The following is a 24,589-nucleotide window of genomic DNA, read 5'->3' on the forward strand; positions in this document are numbered from 1 at the left end:
AGGATTGTTGTAAGGACAATGTTCCTGCACGGCATTCTTGCTGACATTCCTCCTCTGCTATTGTAGGCTTCAAAAGTCCTTGACCTGCCGGGTGCTCTAGCTTGAAGGGTGGCACTGGTTTTGCCTGGCTGGTCTATGCGAGTCTTGCGGATTCCTGCTTGGTTGCAGAATTGCCGCCCTGGGAGGCAGTGAAATGCTTACAGCTGTGGTTTTCGGCTATACTGGAAAGGAGCTGATGGGTGGTTTGACTTGCTGTGAAGGACCGTTCCACAAGGTCCCAGCAGAGTTTAGCCTGAAGCTATGAATAATGCATCCCTCTTGTGCAATTCCTTCTTTGGCTCCTGCTGCTTGTTTGTGCTCAAGAGGAGAGACAACTTCAGCTTCCAGGAGGTACCAGTCAGGGGAAAGTTTTTCTTCTGGAATTTTCATTGCAGACAAAATATAAAACATTTCTGTACTAAAGGAAAAAAAAAGCTTTCTGTATTCAGTGGAGAAAATCTAGAGGTCTCAATCCAACTGAGCCCATTTCTCAAGCACATTTGTGTAACTTATTTCTGTGACACCCTTCTGCTTCTTTTCAGCACATCTGCAAACATCTCGGAGATAAGGATAGATCTCTTTTTCTGTTCTATTCCTGCTATTCTGCTCTTAATCCCCAGCACGACTTTCTGTTCACAACATCTATCATTTGGTATGTTAGTGGGCATTCGCCCTTTCAAAACGAATCTGGTTCTTCTCTCTGCTTTGTATCAGCTTTGGCTTAGTAAAATAAAAAATTATAATGTGGCAAATTCATCTCAAAGCTGTCTCACTCATGTTTTGGCTAAATGTAATCTCACACGCTGCCTCATGTAAAATCCCCGCTATGTTTTGGGTGGGCTGGTGTGTCTGCTGCACTGTTGCGTGGATCCTCTCTTTCCTGAATCCATTTTTTTTGTCTTTTCCAGTTAAACTAGTGTAATCAAACAATGTCTTCTGTATCGTGTGGATGAAGGGTGATCAAATGGTATGTAATCTGCCTGCATGAAATCTTAACTGAATGCCTCCATAATAGTTTTGTTGTTGTCCTACCCCTCTGGGAGCACTGCTCTTGTACCTGGGTGGAGCAAGTCTCTAGTGCTGTGGACTCTCTTGCCAGGTCACACATCTTTCACCATTCTCCACCCTATAGAGATGAAATTCTGTGCCTTCAGGTGTTTCAGGAGAGAAATGAATGGTATGTACTTTCCAATGAGCTGCAGAGGGCAGCAAGGGTTGAGTGAACTCCAGTGAAGAGTGAACTCCTGCTCGTGGATGCCTGTCTATGGATGGACCCTGCTGTAGCAGGAACGTGGGTGCAGGGAGAGTCCCAGAGCAAGCTCTGGTAGCAACAGGAGGGGCTTGTGGCTGAGGATATTCGAGGCTTAGTGAAGTCGAAGTGGTTGGTGGTGCTGGAGAAGCTAGAACGCTTCCCCAGAGGGGTTGGTGGTGATGTCCATCACCAACAGCACACCATGACCAAACCGGGAACAGGGAAATGGAAAAGCGAGCGAGGGCTCAAAGAGCTATTCATGGTGGGTTGGCCAAAATGGGAAGGGGTTTCTTGGGGTGAAGGTCAGAAGTTCAATATCTCCTCAATTCTTTTGAACTTGCAGTTCTTCCAAATTGTTGCTGTGTTCCGTGTCTCTTGGATAAAACTTGGGTTTATTACATGTAGCAAGCCTGCTAGCTTCTCACAGTGCCTGGCAGAGAAGTTACACACAGAGGTGCGTCTCGTGGCTAATCCACCACCGCGCAACACTTGCTGTTAAATGGTATTTCTCTCTCCAGGGAGGGGGAGTTTGTATTTTGAAGATATTCCGTGCGTAGTTAGGGTTGAGTCATCTACGCAGTTTAGATAAGGGTAAGTTGAAGATAAGTGATCTGTTGGGTTATGCTGAAGTGAATCAGAGAGATGTGTCAAGGGGGGTTATCATTCTAGATCTTCGTAGTCAGGTGAAAACTGCTGCTTTGTATGCAGGGAGTGTATGAACATAGGGAAGGGTTGTGTCTTCCTCTGGCTGAGAGTAAAGGCAGGACGTTTCAGGCAGCCGGAGGTGACTGAGCATCCTTCATTTGCTGTCAGATGCTGCCACTTGCTGTGGGTGTTCTCTGTCATGTAAGTAGAGGAAAACAACAGATAGCAAAGGGAAGATGGGGATGAGCTGGGAATGTGTGATGAAAAATATATAGCAATTCCAGATTTCTTATTTTCTTGTCCTGCAGATGAGAGAAGGTTCAGGTCAGGGGAGACAGACATAACACAAGCTACTACTCATGTGGCCTGTTTGTCATCACAAACAAAACCTCATCTACCCTTTTTTACCCACACAAAAGGTGTTCAGCATTAGGATGGCTAATAAGATGAGTGACCGGTGCGCTAGGGCTGGCAGATGGGGTGACAGCATTTCTATAGATTAGCAGTGAAGAAGCCTTAGACAGATGCCCCTTGACTGCTTGCCGAGAGTCTTATTCGTGTTTTAGCATCTCAACACAAACAAATCCATGTTGTGTTTGTTTCTCCCATGAAAAGGTAAACCCCAGAAAATGTCATATTTTGAGTGTGTAATTCCATTCTGTTTTTTTGAAGAGTAATAAAGACCCACTCCCAGTTTTATTTACAGAATAGGCATTTTCCACTTACAAATGATGTTCTTGCTTTCTCTAAAGGAACGTGACTTTCCACCTCCCTCTCTCTTTCCTTGTGTGAGAAACCAGGGTTCAGAACCACAACTTGAAACAAAACTAGATGCAGTCTGCTCTCCTCCATGGGATCTAACTCCCTAGATCGTGGTGCTATTTATCATATTAAATTTTGCTTCTCAGAAGGGCAGAAATGTTGGGATCCTCACTGGTCCACCTCTTAGCCTCCAAGTGCTTTGCTCATGATTGAGTGGCATGACCAGGGAACCAAGAGAGCATCATGGCGGGCAGGGAGCTTCCTGGACTACCCAGTAGGAAGGCTTTGGGGAAGATGAGGCATAAGTCCTTCAGAAACTTTGCCCGTTCCTTGAGTTACCATCTAGAATTAGGCCACTAAGCTGTTTCATGTTTTCTCAGTAGACTTCCAGTACTCATGACAGAGTAGGGTAGAGACTTCAGTCTCTGTTCAAGTAAATACATAATGTGAGATAGTTAGAGCATATAGTAAAGTAGATAAGGGTAGGATATGTCTTATGTGGTATGGTGCTGAATACAGGTACCAGTTCAGGACAGAGAAAGGAACACCGTTTCTTCCTCCTCTTGTGTATGTGGATCTGTGAGTATGCGCTGAGGTGCTCATGCTTCCTGCTGGATTAGACCCTTCAGGCAAGTTAAGTGGAAGGAGCCCTTCATTCAAGAGGGTTATTGGCCAGGCATGAGTGGCTCAGGATGCAGATGGTTCTGGACATGTCTAAGAGCAAGGAGCTGTGCATGTGGGTGAGGTCATCTCCCAAGATGATAAACCTACTTGTTGGTGTATGCGCAGGAGTAGTCATCCAGGCTTTTGTTAGGACCAGTGTAGTTCTAGTCAATATTGTCCATGGGGTCTAGAGAGCGATTCAGCACACCCTAAAATTGACCCCCACGTTTGACCATTTGAATTGCTGTCTGGATTCCATGGATTGCATTGATTTGATCTCCATTGACCAGGGTAGGACTTTGACATTTAATACACATGTACGCCAACACATAGACACCTAAATTTAGTTTTCTTAATATGTGGTCTTCTGGATACTTTATGGGTAAAGCACAGTTAGGCAGGGGTTTTGAGGATCTAATCTTGAATTTAGGCTTAAGCTGGCTGTTAGCCAGAGTCGTGCAGTATCTCTCGGGAGCTGTTTCACTGTGGATGTAGATCGTTTGTGGATCTAAGCTTAAAGCCCAGATTTGTCCCACCTAACTTGATTGTCATTAAAGTGGTTGTCTAGTTGCCCTCAGCCCCTTCTGTGGTCAACAGAGAAAGATAAGCTGCTCCTACTTAGCTAGCTATTTCAGAAAGGGTTGTATTATTTTACTGAAGTGCTTCTCTGCCTTGAATCTCTCTCTCTCTCTCTCCATGAATTGTATAAAGCATTTGTAGCTACCAGACTACAAAGTTTGGCATTTCAAGAAGAGTCTCTGAAGCCAAACGGGGTATATCTAGGCCTTAGTGGGGCAGCGTTTGGTGAGAACCAGGCACTACTATCACAGAGAACGCAGCAGGAGACAAGCGTTGCCTGACCACAGAGAAATCTAAAGGGTAAAGACAGGCAAGGCAAGTTGAAGAAGAGTTTGAAACGTCTTCCTTTTAGAGAAAAATAAAATGCAGAGGGTTTGCCCAGTATATGTGTAGTCAGAGGTACATATGTTGGATTCTTATGCAGGGTGGTCAGTACAAAGCCATGTTCCCATCCTGATTTTTTTCAGTATAAGTCCTAGAGCTTTAAGCACAGGTCCTTAATGATAGAGGCTGTTAAATTTGTATCTCGCAGGTGTTCTGAACCATTTTTCCTGAAATCTAGGGATGTATCTGCTCTTCCCTGTTCTTTTTTCTAGACATGTGTAATTGCCTTGCCCTGCACATTTGACGGTTGGACTCGATGATCTTAGAGGTCTTTTCCAACCTTAATGATTCTATGATTCTATGATTCTATGATTTGATTGGCATGTGTAGGGCCTTTCATCGACATTGCAACCTCTGCAATACCCCTGCAGAAGGTAACCTGCCAGCAGGGCAGAACGTCCCACCCTGTGCACGAGAGCGAACGCCAGCACAACTTGCGATGAGAGTGCAGGAAGGGATCAGGGAGGTTACTTCTACTCACATCAGTTTGTAACTTCCCTCTCTGCTTCTTAGAAGCTGTTTTCAAGTTTTGTTCTCTCTTTTTGCCTACTCTTCCTGTGTCTCGTAAGCAACAAATAGGGAAAGGGAAGGTAGCATGAGACTATTAGAATGGTTTCTTTAATAGAAAAGAAAGTTCAAAGATAGAGATGTGACCCTTAATTCCCTTCATTTAATTTGTTTTTAAAAAAATAATAAATCTGTTGTTAGGAGACAGTCCAAAGATTTTCTATAAAGTTGAAAACTACACTGCTGGGTTGCCCTACGCTGCGGTATGTCTATGTGGTACGAGAGCATAGTCAGTGCAGAATAGTGCTAGGAGTAGTGCCTTCGCCTGTAGCAAATCCTTTGTGCGGCAGTTTGGTCCAGAGTGGCTGATTTTCTTATAGAGTAGCACATCCTTCCCCCCCAAAACTATATACTACAATGTGTTTTATATGGCTGAGGCACCAGGTCTGTTTGCTGGAAAATTCCACTTGAAAAAATTCCTTCTTTTCCCTCCCAGTGTGCCATGCCAGGGGCACGCTTGTCCTAGTATTATTTCTTTAATTATACTAATTAGCAAATCTAATCCTTAGCCTCCCACTGATCTCAGCCTTAACCGATTAAACTGATGGCTGATCCAAGAATGTTTAGTCTAAAGTGAGGGGATTTATAGTTTGTCAGTTTTCCAAACCCATGGTTCCCATCCATTTTCTAATCTATATATTTTCACAGGAGGCAAAAGAAAGGAAAATACAGCTTTTCCTAGAAAGTGTTTGCATTTGAACTCCCAATTTTGAGATCATGTGCACATGTAGTTTTATTTTACTCGAAAAAATAATCTCATTGACCTCACTGGGCGTAAAAGTGGAAGCAATTGCTCCGATGTTACCAGTACAACTGAGCCGTATTTCCCCACACAGGTACTTCTGTTTGATCGCAGGATTGATTTTGTTGCTCACTTCTAAGCTCACTTCTTGAATTTGTTGTGAGAAATCCTTCTTGTGGTGGTTGAATATGCTCTGCGTTTGGGGCCAGCTTTCAAGCTGCATCGCTCCCTAGGGCAGTTTGAAATACTGGTATTGCGGGCAGGATTTCATCTGGTCTCAGACTGGATCTGGTTGCCCCAGTCTTTGAGGCTCTTGCCGTAGCACATGAAGCAACATGAGCTCCTCATGCCCTTTCAGGCTCCCTTTCGCTGGTTCTCAGTGGCATCCTTCTTCAGCGATACCCTTGGGTGATGCCCAGAACCACCAGGTTGCAGAGTTACTCGTGTTCCCTCTCCCTCTTTATTTCTATTCCTCTTTCTACCCCAGGTGAGTGCTTCTGTGTCAGGCAAAGGGCAGGGCTTCAACGCCGCTGTCTCCTCATGTCTGCCAAGGACATTGTCGTGGTTTAATCCCAGCTGGCAACTGAGCACCACGCAGCTGCTCGCTCACTCCCCCCGGGTGGGATGGGGGAGAAAATCAGAAGGGTAAAAGTGAGAAACTCGTGGGTTGAGATAAAGACAGTTTAATAGGGAAAGCAAAAGCCGCACATGCAAGCAAAGCAAAACAAGGAATTCATTCACCACTTCCCATCGGCAGGCAGGTGTTCAGCCATCCCCAGGAAAGCAGGGCTCCATCACGCGTAACGGTTACTTGGGAAGACAAATGCCATCACCCCGAACGTCCCCCCCTCCTTCTTCTTCACCCAGCCTTATATGCTGAGCATGACGTCACATGGTATGGAATAGCCCATTGGCCAGCTGGGCCAGCTGTCCTGGCCATGCTCCCTCCCAGCCCCCTGCACATCTGGCAGGGCATGGGAAGATGAAAAGTCCTTGACTAGCGTAAACATTACCTAGCAACAACCAAAACATCAGTGTGTCATCAACATTATTCTCACACTACATCCAAAACACAGCACTATACCAGTTAACAGGAAGAAAATTACCTCCATCCCAGCCGAAACCAGGACAGACATCTTTGGCCCCGATGATCGAGGCAGGGTGGGCAGCAGCCCCACGGCGCAGGAGCTAAACCCCAGCCCATGCAGGATGGGGAGGCTGCACTTGCAAACCGTTAGGTACAAAAGTGATGAAAAGTGCAGGAACGCTGTGAAGCAAAGTTGTTTTACTTTGCGTTGAAACGTGATAGCAAGTCAGGAGGGCTCAACCTCAAGGCAGGTAATTTAACCTTCAGAACCTCTTTGCAAGTGAAATATCTTTAAATATTAGCTGGTGTAGGAAGTACTGAGGAGCCAAGAGAGGTCCACGCTGCTTGCTGAGCTGTGTCTAGGCACCGTCTGGGGGATGCTGGTTGGCAAAGGCTGGGACCGTGCCAGGGCATGCATGCTCAGTCAAACAGGATCATTTACCAGCATGGATGTAGCCTTTGGGGACCTAAGCCCAAGTCTTCTGGCCCAGTTCTATGAAATATTAAGACTTCCAACTCCTGCTTAAACACTTTCCATTTGTATGCATGGGAAACTAATTGCTAATTACCTTGATCTATCTGTGCCTTTGAGAAGAAGCAGAGTGAGGGTCTGAAGTTGTTGGGTTGTTTTTGCTTTGCGAATTATACCGTTTCCCCATCTCATTCAACATCTCGGGTAAGCTGAACTCCTGGTAACAAAAAAAGGCCTTACCACCTGAAGGCACGTTTCCATGGCAAGACAAAGAGAAAGCATCAGAAGGATGTTCATTTGTGTCTAACAATTCGCTTGCCATAGTAGCCTTTGCAATGTTTATACTCTGAGGGAGGGGAAAATAATCAAGTATTTCTTTTGAATGCACAGCCCTGCTTCCTCATGGCTGGTGTCTTTCTTAGCAGGTGAATTATTCCTAGCTATGGCCAAATTCTGTGTCAATTCTACCCTTTATACTAAATGTCAAGATTCAAAAGATTAGGTAATTATCAACACAAGCATTCTTTATACTCTTTATATTTCATGTACAACATGGTAAAACCAAACAAAACCTGCAGAAGTCAGAAGTTCTGGAGGATCAGATAAAGATAAGGGATTGTATTGTTGCATGTCCCCAGATTTGAGCATCTAGAATGCGGCTGTGCTGCTCTCATACCTCCTGGTTTCAGTCCTGCTTCTGCAGCCGACTATTGGGTCTGGTCTTCAGGTGACCCAGCCTGAACATTTCCTCCTCCCAGTTCAGCATCACCAAGGGTGTAGCGTCTTCGCTGCATGGCTAAATATTGGCCTCTCGTGCACTTGCCCAGATACTGGTTTGCTGGGGGAAGGGGAAATGAGGGCTGTACCACTTTTTGGTACCGCTGCTGGTGTTGCCAACATGCCCTGGGCTCCGTGAGGGGAGAAAGGTGAACTCTACTGACAAAAAGCTGCTGGTCCTTGCTCAGCGTCCCATGGTTGCTTCTCTTAAGTTGTCATTCATGCTTTTCCCTCCCCTTACGTCCAATAGCAAACCCCATGCAAGACTGCGAGGTGTGTGGCTGCAGCCAGGGCTAGTGGGCAGCTGAAGCACAGCAGAGGGTACTGGGGAGGAGGAGACATGCCAGTGTCAAATGGTGGAGACTGGGGCAGTTGCTTGACATGGAGCTGGGAGTCTTGGAGAAAATTGTGCACATCAGACAGAAGCTATGAGAACGGCTTAGGAAATGGCAGTGAGGTAGTTCATTTGAGTTAGACTTTTGGATGAAATCTGTTTTCCAAGCAGATGTCATTGTTTTCAAGTGGTTTGGTGTTGTGGTTTTTTTGTTTGTTTTTAATTTTTTTTTAAATTTTAGAAATGTTAAATGCAGTGACATCTCTTTTGCTATGTTCTGCTGGCACTGAGAGGGAAGCAGTCCAGGAAAGAGCCCCAAAACTCCTGCCCAGCATAAATGTTTCTTACGAGTCTGATATCACCTGTGTGCCAAAAACAAGAACGCAAAAAGAGTGCTTGAAAAAAGATTTGTGACTTGAATAGGATTTATTTGATGTTAAGGGGAAAAAAAAAAAAAGAAAAAAGAACAATTTCAATAATAAGATAAATTAGTCCTGTTAGCAAAGACTGCATTAAGAACGATAATAGGAAAAAGCATGATATATTCTGACTGATGTACATGTCAAATTACCAAATAACTGTTATTTTGCATGGGGTGATGGGAAGAATGAATTCTCTGGATACTGTAAAATGAAGAATTAATTCTGAATGATGTGCAAAATCTTTCTAATGGCTGAGACATGGTCTTTATCTTTTGCTGTTTTTTCTCTTCTGTGCATATGGTTTCTTTACAGTACTGCCAAAATATCCCTGTTGCTCAGCAACAGCAAGCTGAAATAGCACCAGTCGGAGGGAATCTGCTGATTTACACTGGTCATAAAGTGTGTACTCTTACCTGAGTGCAGATTTTGACCTAAGAGTGAAAGCTGGCCTTCGTAGGTTTGCCTCTCTGGGGCACACATGGTCCTGGGTGGGGAGATAGTTCAAACACCAGAAGATCTCCGTTTCCATCACAGTTTGACAAATGGAGAGGTGCATCCTCTGGACAGAACATGACCTTGCCTAACCCCAATCTGGGGTTCAGCATCTCCCCTAGGAACGAGTCCTCATCTGGTCTCGAGGAGGTTTCCAGCCCCGACTGTAGCTCTGCAGGCACAACACCGTGCCTTTGGCTGATCGTACCTCCTGCACAGAGGCAGACTCTGCATCTGTACATTTAAGAAGAGATTGATACAGCAAGATGCCGTAAGTACAAAGAGCAGAAATTAGAACTTTCTTAAGAATCCCCCATACACTGGTTTCATAATTTTATTTTCCAGCATCTTCTAGACTACTTATTTAAGAGAGAATCTATCTTTGGAAGAGCTTAGTGATGATAAATAGAGGAAATCTTATACCAAACTCAAAGTAGTATGAGTATTTGTTTTAAAAAACAAATCCACACAATATTTTGTAGGTATTTATGAAATAAAACACAGCAAATGGTACATTTTTACAAGTGATCTCTGGAGTGTCAGTCATACAGAAATACTGTCAAACATCTGAAAGCCTAACACTTCACTGGAAAATACTGCCAGCAGTTCGTCCCAAATATTTTTTCACTCAGATCTTTTTGGTGTTCATAAAAAGACATGGTTTTTTTTTTCTCAACCTCAAAAATCAGCAGTAGCACTATTCACAGGCTACTTTTTCTTTCCTCTGCTACAAGAGGAACAGGTTTTGTTCTGCTTTCCCAGGAGCGACGGTGCTGCACGTAGGCTAATGCCAGCTGAAGGACCTGAGCATAGGGAGTATTTGTGGTGAAAATGTCAGCTTCATCATGAGATGAAGTATCTCGATGAGCCAGGCAGAAAGGTGGCTGAGTTAACATCCACTGAGGTGACCGGCACTATTGAGTGCAAGGTCAGCTTCCTCCTTCCATACCTGCAGACCCCGGGAGCCTCTGCAGAGGTGGCACAAGGCTGGTCTGCTGCAGAGCTCTGCTACGTCCACCAGTTCTCCAACCATCCTCTTCCCATCGCGGTATGGAGGGAGATGGCAGAGCAGCCACTTCGGCAGCAGGCTGGGACAGTGCACCGGTTTGCTGCTTGACATTTGTGGGCTGAGGGGAACGGTGTAGGGAGAGAGGTCAAGAAGATCAGCTCAAATTAGTTCTAGTTGTGCATCAACTGAACTGAGCCAATTTATTGCATAGGAAAGGGACAGCAATGACTTTGTTATTGTCCCCTCCTTTGCAAACCCATGACCAAGTTCAAGTATTAAGAAAAATCATGAGATTAACATAAAATCATGAAACGTCTTTCTTTTTTTCCTTTTTTTTTTTTTTTTTTTTTTTTTTTTTGTAGAAAAAGATTCTTTTCACTGGCATTTGCTTTCTTGGACGTAGGTTTACAGGGTAGGCCTGAAACATTTTTTTTCATGAAATGTTAGAACCTAGTACAAACTAAAACATCCAAGAACTGGGGCTTATAAACACCCCCTCCCTGCCATTATTGTGATTTTTACCACAAGTCTTGCAAGTGTTAGCAACACTGCCTGCAATTTATCTGTGTCCATCTCCTGTGTGATGATTGCTAGTGCACATCTCTCTCCACCGGGCTTGAGAGATCCTCCAGGCAGGATTCTTCACCACCTATTTTCTACTTAACAAAAGGTACTCTTTATTCCACTTCTCTGCTATTATGAAGCTCTCTAAGACGTATCCTATTTCCATTGTAAGCTGGTTTTAGCCATTCGTTAGGAGTCCCATCAGATGCTGAGAGATGCTCTGCTCTTTATTGCTTTATGTCTGATTGCTGTGACTTGGATTTCACAAACAGATCTTCCCCCCCCCCCCCCCCCCCTTCAATTTCTAAGTCATTTCCCCACTGCTTAAAATTCAAGTGTTTTTTCAGGCATATGTGCTTTTAAATCATTACAGACTGGTCTTGGGAACTGTCCTTCCAGCACAGCACAGTCCTATCTAATCATGATAGAACAAACGAATGTGGTAGAAAAAGTCTCTCCACTCAGAAGGTGGCGACTTTTTTTTTGGTCTTTTGACTTGGTAGCACACAAATCACTTTTTTTGGGGAAACACCTTGCACTCTTCCTTTAAAATCTGCAAAGTATCTCTCTTCTTGGGTCTTTATACTTCACAGCAAGACCGCTGATGTTTCTTCATCTTCAGATAATAAGCTCGGTTGGCTTCTGGATAGGTGACTTTGGAGAGCGGTAGCTTGTAGATGGCAGAGTTGTTTGTGGTTATTAACAAGAAGGTCAGCGCAGACAAGCAAAAAGACCAGGTTCCCGATGGCACCCCAAACTGCAAAGAAGAATACAAACCACATATTTACTATGTGTCTGTCTTTCATTAGATCCCCCAGCCCTTGAACAAAACTCAGAGCCAGGCAGCTTAGAACAAGCTTTCTCAAGGAAGTCTTGGCTTGGTTTTGCATGAAGTCTCTCCCTGGGGAGGCAGGATTTCTTTATGAGATCTTGACATTGTGCCTTAACCTGCAACATCTACCAGCTCTGGTGTGAAGGCTGCCTTCTCTATGTGCATCTGCAGTGGTCTTGGATGGAGATGAGATAGGAGTGGATGGAGATGAGCTAGGAGTGGATACCAGAAGCATTCAGCTTTTCCGTGGGCAGTTGTACTGACTGTCTTTTGGCACTTGGGCAAAGCAATTAAACCAAATTTGATGTTTCTTTACACATGTAGAGGGCCCTTTTCTCAATCACTTTAGGCACAAAGTACAAATATGTAATTATCTCAGACGTGTTGAAGACTGAGCTGTGGAAGTTCATGCAAGCTCTGAGGATGAAAAGTGGTAGGTGATGATTGTAAGTGGCCTCTTTCAGTGGAAACCACACCAAACCCCTGGGCAGATAGTGTCCCCTCTCCCGGATCACTTCTGCCTTTGACTGAATTGTTCTCAGTGTCTCGGTGTTTTGCCTGACAAGCCAGGAAGGTACACAGTGTTCAAATCTGTTGTTGGAAACAAGACCTTAGCTGATACACCACTTACCACAGACAACATGTTAGTCACTGTTGCTCCCAGGTAGGCACTGAAGAGCGCTGTGAAAAAGAAAGGTAGTTCCTGGTGAGTTCGGCTGCTCATGGAGAAGAACAGTAAGGACAAACATCTCTCACGCTGCCTTGGGTAGCTCAACCAACGTTTATGACCATGTCTGGACAGCCCCTTCTTAAAGCTCTTTCCTTTGCACTGTGTTCCCTCCGATCTGGAGCTCATGGAAAGGACAAAACAAAAAAAGAACTGGAGTGATGAAAAATGTGACTATGGAAACAGAGGCTTTTGAAAAATGTACTGACGTGGAAAATATGTAGCTTGATGGATGGGGTTAAATAGGAAAATAACCCTTCCATCCCCATCTCTCCTGCCTCTAGGGCTAGAATGTGGGTCAATGAGATACAAAACTAAATCTTTTTTATACGAGCACTGAATGAGCAATAGTTTCACTCCCAGCTCACTCTGATATTGAAATTTCATACGGAATTGCCTTATAAATAATTCTTCAATCATTCTGCGTTGCCTAGCTCATGCCTTTGGTATTCATTTCAATAGACTGGGGAAACTGTACTGTCTAACTACAGATGCGAACTGATTTTGAGCTCCAGTTTTCTCAAAGTTTAGATATGTCCTTCTCCAAAGAAGGAATTTGAGCTGGTATCTATGATTGGAAAAACCAATATGATTCATCCAGCAATGTTGAACAAACACAATTAATGCCTCAAAACTAAGCATCTAATTTCAAAGATCTTAGTTAATCAGTGTCCACTGATTGCATCTCTTGTTTTGAACACAACTCTTGGCTGAAAGCGAAAGCGCTGCTTTTATTTTGTCAGGGTACGTTAGAGCAATGTCTCCAACATCCGGCTCCATCATTCGTCAGTCTCGCCTAAGTCCATCTGCCTGTCTAGAGGTGGCCATCTGGCTTCAGCCCACCTCCAGCATAACTGCATCTCGTCTCACTTCAAAAGGAAACACGGCAGTAGTGAAAAATCCATAGGGTACATACCGCAGGCAATTGCCAGCAAATGTGTCTGCCAGGTGAAAGCGTAGAACATGCCTCCGATCGCAACGCATGAGAGGGAACTGTTGTAGCCCCACAAGCCGGAGTAGATCTTGCTAAAAGGTGTTGCTAAGCTCAGTGCTGCAAAATAAGTCAAAGATGTGTCATTCCTTGGCCAAAGAGATAAAAGCAGCTAGAAATGGCATGAATTCAACTTTTTAGGGCTCTAGCCTTCATACGTACACTGAGTTCCTATTTGTAGTTGTGTTGCTACTGTCTAAGATTAAAGACGCTTTAATCTGATGCAATCGTGGCAGAATTTCCTTGGTGCTGCTGAGCTGAATTTGGCCATACGATTTCAGCAGAAGATATATGAGTGAACGAGCATACATGTGAACTCTAAATGCATCCCTGAGGCCTGCGCATTCAGACTGATGGCTATGGCTTTTATTAAGCTGCTCCTAAAACCATCAGAATATATTCAGAAATGAAGTATTTCATGATAAAAATTCATTTCAATCAAAAATACTCTTCTTTCTTCTGAAGATTTCCTCCATCATAAAATGAGGTAAGAGAATGGGGAAGTTAATCAAAAGAATTCTTAAAAAGAAGTGTATATATATTTTTTTTTAAGCAGTCATTCTCCAATGGAAGAAACATTTGTGACTGTAAATGCTCCACTCATTGCAGTTCATCTTTTATTCTCCGTGCTTTTATATAAATCTGTGACACAAGTCAAATCCTTACCTGCTAGCATCCCCACTGCTGATCCAATTGCTGCATGCAGACAAATGAGCGGAGAAGAGATAAATAAAGCAATTAGGAAAATTCCCCCAGTCCAGGGGTTATCGCAGCCATAAACCTGACCCACCCCAATTGGAATGGATTGTAGGAGCTGCAGGAATTAAAAAAAAAAAAAGAAAAAAAAAAAGACAATTTGTTATTGGCTTTGTAATGTCATTTTTTTCTTTTTTTTAAACCTCTTTTTCTTGGCCAGGTTCGTGTTCAGCATTTGTTGGATGCAGTCTTTCTTTCTGGACTGTAAGTGGAAACTTTGAACACTTCTTGGGAGACAGCAGGGCATTTCCACAGGGTTTCCCCTTCGATGAAAATGCGTCATGCCTTGTTCCCTAGCCATGAGCTCCTCTGCTGGGTTTTTGCTCTAATATCAAAGGTAAATGCCTTTTGTGAAAGGATTTGGAAGGGTTTGCACATCATCTTTACACGTGCTGCTGACTTGGCCATTTTTGCATGCTGTTATGGAGCATGACAGTGAATCTAGGAAATGGAAGTGCTCAGGTAGATGATGCCTTTGAGAAGATATTTGCCTCTGAATGGGCAGATCCGAGGATGAAATGGCCAATAATGGCTTGGCCAGAATTACAAGGCTTTACTCGGGTAAGGCTGTATCCCTGATGTGTTTATATACCTGAAACTCCCTTGGGATTCACTAGGAATATGAATGAGAGTTGTTGGGTTGGTGGGACAGAGCCCAACTTGGTTACAGCTTAGAGATGGTTTTGTCAAAATGTGGTGTTCCTCCATGTGGAACAGTTTATTTATGGTCCCTCTAAAATTATGCACCATGGTGAACATTCTTTTAGAAATGTCACTCGTGTGGGTTGCTATTTAGTGTCAATTAACTTCCTTTTCTTAATCACTCCCTGGGAACCCCTTAAAATAGTCCACTGAGCCTTAGGAGAAAGCTGTTACTCTAGTAGCTATGTTGTTCACCGTGCTATGCAGGAGAATAAATTTTTGTTTTTTGAAAGGTCCCACTTGAATATTAACTAAAAATATGTGAACACGTGCCTGCACCCAAGTTTGTAACCATTCTTCCACAGTAACATCTGCTTGCTCATTTCTAATCAGAAAGATGCAATTTTAAAAACACAGCACACTTTATGCGGAAAAATAAAATTAACCTCTGAGTTAACTGGTAGTCTCAGCACAACCTTATCTATGGGGTGCTGATCAGTATATGCGTAGTAATGGGTAATTAGATTCTAGAGGCTCTTGGAAGATTATAATTTAGATCCAACTGTAAACGAAAGATACCACATACCAAAAAGATTCTTATTTTCAAGCTATCAAAAATGTAAATTCCTAGAGTAAACCTTTATGTTTTGGATAATAGCTACCTTATAAATGCAATTTTGTATTGCCAGGCCGTAATGTAGTAACATAAAGGAAGATAATATGATTCTATAGTGGTTTTCTTTGCAAATGGAGAAGGTTGTTGTCTTTAGGGCATCCTACCATTGGCATTTCAACATCCGTCCAGGTGATGTTTGGTGTTGCTGTTGCAGACTGAATGACAGTTGTAGGGAAGAAGAGGTTATGGGGTCCCGATGCAGCCAGATAGAGGGTCAAAGCCAAGTTGAAGGGCAAGGTGAAAACAGGCAGATCCCACTTACAAAAGACTGAGCCTAAAGCACTGGTGAAAACAGGGCTGAAAGAAGAACAAAATGGTCTCACTAGGAGCTTCTCAGCTAGGCAAAAAACCCCAAAACCCAACAAAAAAAACAACTATTTTTTTTAAAAAAAGCTGTTTAATTTCCTCAATCTTTCTGATAAAATCAGAGATATGTTAGGGTCACTCCGTAAATTTCTTACCCTTCCCAGGGCAGTTAGCAATGTACAGATTCCTGTCATGTTATGCAATATATGGGGTGAATTTGGTGACCACGAAGGAGCCAAGATCCTCTACTCATGTGGAGGATCCAGTGATTTAATGGAGTTATTCCACAGCTCAGTCTCAGTGTTTACTTTTTTTTTTCTTTTGTTCTTGAAGTGGACTGAATTTAGGACACCCGTGCCAGGTCTGAGTGAAGTGTGAAGGTGGCTGTGTGTCCTTGTTCAAGCTATGGATCAGAAGTAAAGGCTGACATCAAAGTTGTGCTTATTAAAGTGAGTATAACACTGCATGGACTTCAGGCACACAGTTGATATGTGTGATTTAGCAATCTCTAACTAGACATTTGGGGGCGAAAGACCAGCTTTCAAAATTTTTGCTGTCCAAATACCTAGCAGATTATGGTGTCATATATATGAGTAAAGTATGATTAGTTGTTTGTTTTCATTAGCATCAACCATCATGTCTTGGGACCACTGAACAGCTTCTGTGCTTGGAGAGGTAAAATTTCATGACATTTTTATATGGTGGCTTAAATAGATGAAACACTTGTGGTTGATGGTGGCGGGGAATGGTTAAAATAATGTTCCTCTTGAGACAAAAATGAATTGACGCATCGCAGCAATATGGCTGACATTTAGGGCATTGAATTACATATGATCAGCCATCGATTTTTCCTTTTCCCTGTTGGGTTTATTTGTGATTATGTGGGTATTTTATTTGTTTCGGGATTACATCCGAGTTTAAAAGTGCAATAGATTTAGTAGCACATATGTGCTAGTTGGGTTTCTTTCCCATTGTAGTCTGTATAGTGCATAAAAATGCAACAGCTCAGTCTCAGTGTGGGGACACTGGGACTGGAATAAGAAGCAGAGGAGCCATCCGACTTACCATGTCACGGACACCAGTACTACCGGCAGCAGAAGCCACCAGTGGTAGTCTCCCTTAGCAGAGAAGACGGCCATGAGCAATCCCACCAAGACCCCGTTATAGCCATACAGGCCTGCTGCAATGGCTGATCTATGTGAAAGAAAAAACCATCTTGAAATGTTCTCCCCTGCGGGTGCGTGGCTCGCATCACCCCCTCCCTCCCCACGCAGTTGTGACTCTGTGTGATGACGACCTGCCAAGGCTCGTGCACCGACCTTCAATTTCCCATGTCCTCTCAGCCCCCGCTACCCCTTCCGCAGTTATGTCCGGGGTCCCTTTGCATCAGATGCAGCTGGTGGGAAGGTCTATCTGGTCCTACCAGACCAGATACATAGCCAGCGAAGGCTAGATAAGTGCTTTTCATCCATGTCGCTTATTTAACACATAAGTCAGCATTGAAGTGACAGTCTGCTTTGGAAGGGGAAAAAAGGATGGACTTACCTGTCCTGACCCAGAATAAGTGCTGTTAAAGTTGAGACAACTGTTCCTAAGCAGCCTGTGAGTGTCCACCACGGGTTCTGCACCAAGAAACCAGCAACTACAATAAGCCCACTAAGGGGATTGTTGACAAACATCACCTGGGATATCCCACGCAGCACCCAGTCAATAAACTGGATCATGAGAGGTTTATCTGGAAAAGAATAAATTAAATAATAATTAAACAAAAAACCCAAAACCCCAAAATGCACAGATGATACTGATTCCGGATGGTTTTTCTGAAACTCAGGAAGAGTTTTGGCAGTGGAACTTGGCAGCACGACTGAAGCAATGAATCAACAAGACTGTAAAACCTGACTAGGATTTATTATGGTCTATACTGAAGTTTTACAGCTGGAAAACTGAGCTGAACAGTGTGCTTGCCAGAGTCCCCTGTTATAAAGTACCCTGGACCAGTTTCATATGAACCAGCTAATTTATGATGTCTGTGCCTCAGATGGCAAATCGTGTGTATATCCTGTTGCTGATTTATTATGGGGACCAAACACACCTACCTATGTGCAATTTAACTTCACAGTGGCATTAAGCTTGACAGAAACTGCTCAGCTGAAAGGACAGGGAGTGTTATGAAGAATGGCAGAGCACAGAATAACCATCCCGGGTTATGTTCTGTGGGACTAAATTCACTTTGTACATGGCATGTTGGAGGTAAATGTCATCTCAGTCATCCCCAAGATTTAAGCAATACGTGGATCTCTGTACAAAGCTGATTTTTTCCTAGAAAATGGGAATAAATCAGGGCAGAGGTAGTTTCTGTAATACTTCAACTTGAATCACGTTACTCCTTTGATGTAATTCTTCTTTGGAAACCCCTAAATAGTCATGATGAAGTAGCTTTACCCTTTAGCCAGGCTCCAAATGCCTTCATGTCTCCAGTGATGTACCCAACAGCTCTGCAGACTCTCTTCCCAGCTTTGCTCAGTGGATTCTGCTTTATGGACTTTCTTTCCCCCTTGGTTTCTATCTTGACATCAACAGTATTTTCCATGTTGATGTTCTGACCCTTTGGTAAAATTCAAAGGAGAAAAAAAAAAAGAGTTTATTATAATGCCTCTTACTGATTCCTGTTTATTTTCTCTACCACATATTATTGCTCACCACATGTTGTTTTGGAGCCAGAAAGCGGAAAATCCTTACTCTGAACAGCTGATTCTCATGTCTCCATGAGCACATGGGCTCTTCATGTCCTCTTGGGACCCTGTGCTGTCCTTCCAGACTTTCATGCAGTCGTAGATTTGAACACCAGAAGGAACCACTGAGCCTTGTGTCATAGCGGTATTTCACCTGATTTTAACACCTGCTCAGCTATATCGTGTTTTCAAGAAATCAAGCAGCTCTTGATTTAAAGGGTGACTTCAAGAAGAGCAAGAGAGCATTAGGAGACACTGGCTTCACAGAAGTTAAAGCTTACCGCAAGATTCAAACTGATAGAAGTTGAACACAGAAGTTGGTAGAAGTTGAACCACAATCTAGGAAGCTGCTTCAATGATTAAGTTTCCCATGCTGCTTAACCTGTATTTCCAGTTTGAATTTATCCATCAGCCATCAATAATAGGTACCTAAAGTTAGGCTTATGGATTTTATACAGTCACCTACTGGGATCAGCTCAACCTTTCTCATGAGCATGGTCTTAGCTTGAGAGTTGTTCATGGTGCCTTACTCCATTATTCACATGCGTACATACACGCATTTTTTTTCTGTGTTGAATTGTACTTTTAGCTGTCCCATCTTTAGAAGTACCCAGCACCGATTTAAGAGCTTAAAGGCCAAATTCAGAGTGCTCGCTTTCCATTCTACCTCAGTCATGTTGCCGCCTTCTCTCTGCCAGCTGCCCAGTAGGGCGTTACATGGTCTGCACTGGCCTTTGCTCTTCAGCATAAGACAAGATAGGTGACCACATATTGGGACCTGTAGCAAGAAATCCTCGGGGACTAATGAAAAGACTCTTACTAAATTTAGCAGGCACTGTATCAAGACTTAAGTAAGGTAGGGCCAAAGAGGTGTTTAGGCCTAAATAAGGTGTTTGGAGCATCCACGCAGGGCTGGCAGGGACAGGGTCCCCTATGGGAGATGTGCCCTTTGGATTAGGAGCTGCTGGAATACCCTTTTAACAGCTCTAGACAGCTTCATTCAGGCACATGGATCAGAGACTTACACCTAACTGTAAACACTGGAATTTAAAAACAATGTCCTATAGCCAATTTGTTGTTTAAGGGCCTTCTCTCAATATGAAGTCAGCAAATTTAAACCAGCCAAACCTTTCCCTGCAGTGTATTCAGTTTCCCAAAGAGTAAGACTAATTCTTAATAATTGTCAAGACAAAGAAAACACAAGACAAGCTACGTTGTTGAGCGAATACAGAACCAGAGCTGCTTCAGGTCTTGCTGGTGAGCAACAGCTTGTGCCAGAAGTAAAGAATTTAAGTTGTGAGTGAATAGTCTAACTAAGATGATTCAAGCATGTAATTATTGGAGTTAGTCCTTGACTCACTTGCAACTTCAGTAAAAGCCTTCATGGCAGCTGGGGAAGAGAATTCATACTTCAGAAATAGAGGTGCTGAGCACTTAAGCTAAAGCAGCCTCACCCCTGGGCATTACACTTGCAGACCCAGACATGTGGTTAAGCAGCTCTGAGTCTTTGGGGGGGAACGGCTGGTTAATGGACATCCTGGCCAGTTTCTCACTGTATGTTATCGGAAGGCAGATGGTGACATTTCAGGAAGCAGTTAATATTTGCACAAATAATAAATAGACGTTTTCTGCTTTCTGGAAGGGCCCTGCTAATGCAAGGATAGGTTCCACATGAAAGAGGGTGAAGATGGGACCAGTACATAGAAGTGTGTTGAATTTGACTTTGTGTAGGACACGAAGCCAAGGAGCTTAACTAGAGGAGGAAGAAAAGAAAAGGGTGAGAGTGTTGCTAGGGATGGTGTCTCGGTGCTGGAAGGCTTTTTCCTGGCTCAGTTATAATTCATTACCTTGATTCATTAACCTTCGCTTTTTCTCATATTTTATTCTGAAATAATGGAATAAGTGAATTGGATGCACTTTCAGTTAAATCAAAATTTCCAGCCAAGATAAATGCTCTTCATTTGGTGAAAGTGCATTTACATTTTCAATTTAAAGAATCTTCCTCTTTATGTAACTTAGGCTTTCTCTGTTGCTAATCCATAAAGTCAAGGGCTGTTGGATTTGCATTTGCAGAGCGATGTTGTGTGCCCTGCGCTAGCGTGCCCGATATGTTTCCCTGCATGCTGGGTGAGGAGCTGTTTGCACCGCAGGAATCTGCAGCGTGGGATGTAATGTGCATGTGAAGAAGTATCGGAGTCACTCTCTGGTCCACTCACACAGCGGAGAAGAAAATGGGTCAAGTTGGAGGCCCTAATTCATCAAACTTTGATGAATTGCTTTGCCTTAGGAAGGCACTTAAGCGCATACTTAAGGCAGTACTGCACGGTGCAAGTTTGAGGCTGCGGAACTCCTTTGCTCTGGGTTTTCATGGGCAGAAATGAAGTCAGCTCGATGCACTTGGCACAGGAAAAAGACCAGGTGACTTAGTGAGTCACTTCCACCAACCTTGAACTTCACCTCCGATGAAGGCTGCGTCAAAGCCCTGCGTACCTGTTCTTCCAGAATATTCAAAATCACAGTGATTGGGGGGTGATCACGGGTACCTTCTGGCCAGCAGCGCTGGTCAAACTCACATTCATTATGTCCCTGTCTATCAAGTGATGTGTCCCTCTAGAGAGGGATCACATGAACTTTGGTTCATCTTCCCTGTAAGCTTATATATACTAAAGGGGAAGGAAATAATTACGAAACACCCCCATCACCTGCAGAGCAGGCTGGTATGTAATGGGTAGGCTAAGAGCACCCTTGGTTTCAGGTAGGGTCTTTGTGACACCGTAAAGGTCCAAATTCAGTCCCATTGGCTTCATTGCCACCCCAAATCACATCCCAGGCGCTGCGTGAGGGCTGCCTCTTGTGTGGGGTGGTTGGGCCATCACCACAGCTGTGAGGCTTGTCCCATCTGTCCAGATGATTACTTCTACTTAGTTGTCCAAAGAAAGTATAAAGGAGCAATGAACCACTTGGAAACCAGCATAGAATTTTTTTTGGCATTTTTAATACTTTTTGGCATTGTAAGAAGCAGTAGCTGTCACATAGGCTCAGATTAACGTTCTGCTAACACATTACCTTGTTTCAGGGAGTAGGCAATAGCAGCTATTTAAGAAAGGACAGAAGACAAACGGTGTCTCATCTCAGAATAATGGACATGCTTGGAGAATTTTAAGGCAGTGATGTTTGAATTTTAATTGAAGCTGAAGTGTGCGTGTTCTGAGGGGATTGCATGAAGGCCAGTCTACAGCAGGTCTTTTGATGACCTGCTGTTGAAGTTACGTTAACACGCGGTTTTCAGTCAAAGTGGGATTTTTCTCTTAGCGCGCGAAGGAAATGGAAATAATTGTGAAAGGACTATTCTGCTGGAACAGAGCGCTTGGCTTCTGCAGGGAGGCAGGAGTTTAAAAAAATTTTTTTATTCCTTATTTCTGTTAGTTTGGGAAAGTGTTTTTCAATCTCAGATTCTTAACTAAAGACTGTGTAAGTCCTGCTCTCGGACACACAGCTTGAAGTGCACTGCCTGATCTCATGTATGCTCTGGAGAGGTGCTCCGGAGAAGCGTTTGGTAACGCAGCGCGGGCTCCCGATGCTGGTGTGTAACTGGTGTGAGACAGGAGCAGCAGCGGGACTCAGGCAGAGCGAGTCTGAATGTGATTTTCATCTCTGTAGTGGAAGGATTGATTTGTGCTCCGCTGCAAGTGCAGAGGAACTATTTAAAACTATTTTCCCAATGGTCTGCAGTGGAAAGTGAGAGCTAGGTTTGGGGCACTTTCCCCAGTGATTCCAGATGTTTGCTGCCTCCCCTTGCCTACATCTCTTTGTGCTGTTGGATAATATATCTCTGCCATCCTCCTAAGAATGCTCACGTAAGCGAGAAGGAAAGTTTTGCAGCTAAAACTATCTAAATGCTTTTATATCAGCTAAGAAATGGAACCCGTGAGAATAGAAACGAAAAAAAAAAAAGATGTTTCTCTTGCATGAAAATGAAATCATCACAGGGCCGAGAAGCTAATCTATTGTTTTTTTTATCATCTTTTCAGAGTTAATAAATGTCCTGTAGCAAAGCACTGACGTTACGCAACTTCACGTCTCCCTAAATCAATTTCTCTTCCACTTGTGTACACTTCTTCCATGTCACGCCATACCTACGGCATCTCAGTAATGCCTCGTTAAAGCTGCAGCGAAGCAGATTCCGTGCTGGTCCTGCACTCCTGCAACATCTGGCCTGCAAATACTTTTTTATTCATGTGCTGAAATGGAGACAAACGCGGTCACACATTCGTTGCGTGTAATGCACGGTAAGAGTGGTGCTGTGCTTGCAGCTGGGAAAGGAACAGAGGCTTTTATTTGGCTAATTGTTTTAATACTGCCAGGTAATAGTTATTTCCAAGCTAATGCCTGTGTTGTTAGGTGTTGGGTTTTTATCTCTGAAAATGCAGCAAAATTATCTAGTACTTTCTCTTTCTGGAATTTTTCTCTCTCCCTGACAAAAGTCAAGTTACTCTGTAAATCAAGAGGATTTAAATTACTGTGTGGTATTTGTTTGCCCAAGGAACTGCTACCGCACAATTGCAGTCATTGTATCTCGCATTCTCTGAATTGTTGCTGTGAAGTGTGCGGGCAGCCAGCTCTGCGTGCAGCCTGTTTTTAAAGGAATTCCTGCATCCAAGTACAATAGGAGGAAAGGGCCAGATTCTCAGCAACTCTGATTCCAGCATAGCCTGTCTAATGTTACCAGGGTAAAGCTGGGTAAGTATAGCGTTGTGTTATGTATAGGAACACATGCATGCACAAGCATGCTCCCCAAAACAGAGATTATAATGCACTTGACCCTCAATGTAAAAAAAAGTTCAAGTTTTCCCATAGAAGATACATTTCAAAGCATTAGTTCAAAAGAAAGCTCATCCCTCAGATTCAAATATTCATTAAGCCCATTCGCAATTCAATTTTCAGAGATCTGTCTCTCGGGGACAGAGAAATCCAGAGATACTATCACATTAACTGCATATTATTACTATCTGGGCATTTTTCATTTTGCAGAATAGAAAGGCAGTAAAAGAAGATGTTAAAGAGTTCCAGTTCGGTTTGGTTTTGTTTTTTTTTTTTTTTCCTTTTTTCTCAAAGGTTCAGCCAACTGGGCTAAGCAGTACTAATAAATCCTCACCCTGCTAGAAAATTCTCAGTAATTGAAATTCTTGTGACATTCCCCAACCTCTGTGCTCCTCCTGAGCCTTAGCTGCTCTAACTCGGGAGGACTGTTCAAATGCTGTTTGTTAGGTGTTTTGGGGGAGAAGAAAGATCCAGGTAAGGCGGTAAGTCAGTAACGGGGTACGTGTTTATTGCTGCGCATTAAAGGGAACGAACCGAGTGCTCTTACCTCTCCGATGAGTTCAGGGGTAGCTGTTGCTTTGCTGGCTGGGACAGAAGGGAAGCAGGGCTAAGAAAGTGGGAAAAAGAAAATGCCCCACCAGCTTATATAGGCTAGCGTGGCTCCTGTCCTGATATTACTAATTAGTTTGTTTCTCCTCCTACTTGGTGAGCTCCAAGCAAATATTAAGAAGGTTCCCTCTTGAATTCTCCACCTTTCCTCTTGCTCTGTCCTTGGTCTTTTGCCAACAGCCTCTCCAAATGTCCTCTTCCCTGCTGCTTTTTTTTTTTGTTGTTTTTTAACTAACTCTCCTTTAACTCTGTCCTTTCTTCTCCTCCACCACTTAAAAGGACTCAAAGCGGACTCTCGGTATACCTGAGCTCGACCCCTCCGGCGTTATTCTCCTTATCCAAGACAGCTCAGCATCCTTCCCTCTCAAAACCCTGACCTGGGACTGTGCATCACAACGTGTCGTGTTCAGCAGCCTGTCGAGTTTTCCTGTTGCTGGGTAGTTTTTGGAGGCACTATTCTGTTAACACGCCCGAGCGAAGGACCTGGTGACCTTCCGTTGTTTAATTGCTTTTTATCTGTTATTTGAGAAATTTAGGGGGTATTTTTCCTTCTTTCTTTCTTTTTTTTTTTTTTTTTAACCTGGCCTCCCTGTCTCGCTGTGAGGAATCTGGAATATCAGAAGTGTGACATATTTAAGAGGTTTATAAGGCTGTGAAATCGTTGTGAAAGGCAGTGAAGAGGCTGGAGAGGGAAGTCTTGAGAGAGT

General features: G+C 43.5%; 1 protein-coding gene and 1 long non-coding RNA gene across 2 annotated transcripts; one reads left to right on the forward strand and one right to left on the reverse strand.

Annotated features, from left to right (window-relative positions):
• Positions 1-581: 581 nt before the first annotated feature.
• LOC142074772 (uncharacterized) lies at positions 582-16,192 on the forward strand. The gene is made up of 3 exons (XR_012670703.1): positions 582-1,006; positions 14,257-14,433; positions 16,054-16,192. It is a non-coding gene; the product is annotated as an uncharacterized LOC142074772 (long non-coding RNA).
• LOC142074770 (urea transporter 2-like) lies at positions 10,348-18,310 on the reverse strand. The gene is made up of 8 exons (XM_075135637.1): positions 18,163-18,310; positions 17,266-17,455; positions 16,786-16,914; positions 15,519-15,711; positions 14,007-14,154; positions 13,266-13,400; positions 12,254-12,303; positions 10,348-11,547 (listed from the first exon to the last, which is right to left on the reverse strand). Exons 1-8 carry the CDS (start codon positions 18,308-18,310, stop codon positions 11,371-11,373), a joined length of 1,170 nt encoding a protein of 389 aa, XP_074991738.1. The 3' UTR covers positions 10,348-11,370.
• Positions 18,311-24,589: the final 6,279 nt, after the last annotated feature.

Source organism: Calonectris borealis, chromosome W, assembly GCF_964195595.1.
Source record: "Calonectris borealis chromosome W, bCalBor7.hap1.2, whole genome shotgun sequence".
Classification (NCBI taxonomy): Eukaryota; Metazoa; Chordata; class Aves; order Procellariiformes; family Procellariidae; genus Calonectris; species Calonectris borealis.

Excerpts from the sequence above, each read along its gene's own strand:
- LOC142074770 (XM_075135637.1), bottom strand. The coding sequence starts at position 18,310 with ATGGAAAATACTGTTGATGTCAAGATAGAAACCAAGGGGGAAAGAAAG. Across the intron at positions 15,712-16,785 it reads GTACTGGTGTCCGTGACATG|CCCTGTTTTCACCAGTGCTT; the intron begins GTAAGTCGGATG and ends TTCTTCTTTCAG. Across the intron at positions 11,548-12,253 it reads TGACTAACATGTTGTCTGTG|TTTGGGGTGCCATCGGGAAC; the intron begins GTAAGTGGTGTA and ends TCTTCTTTGCAG.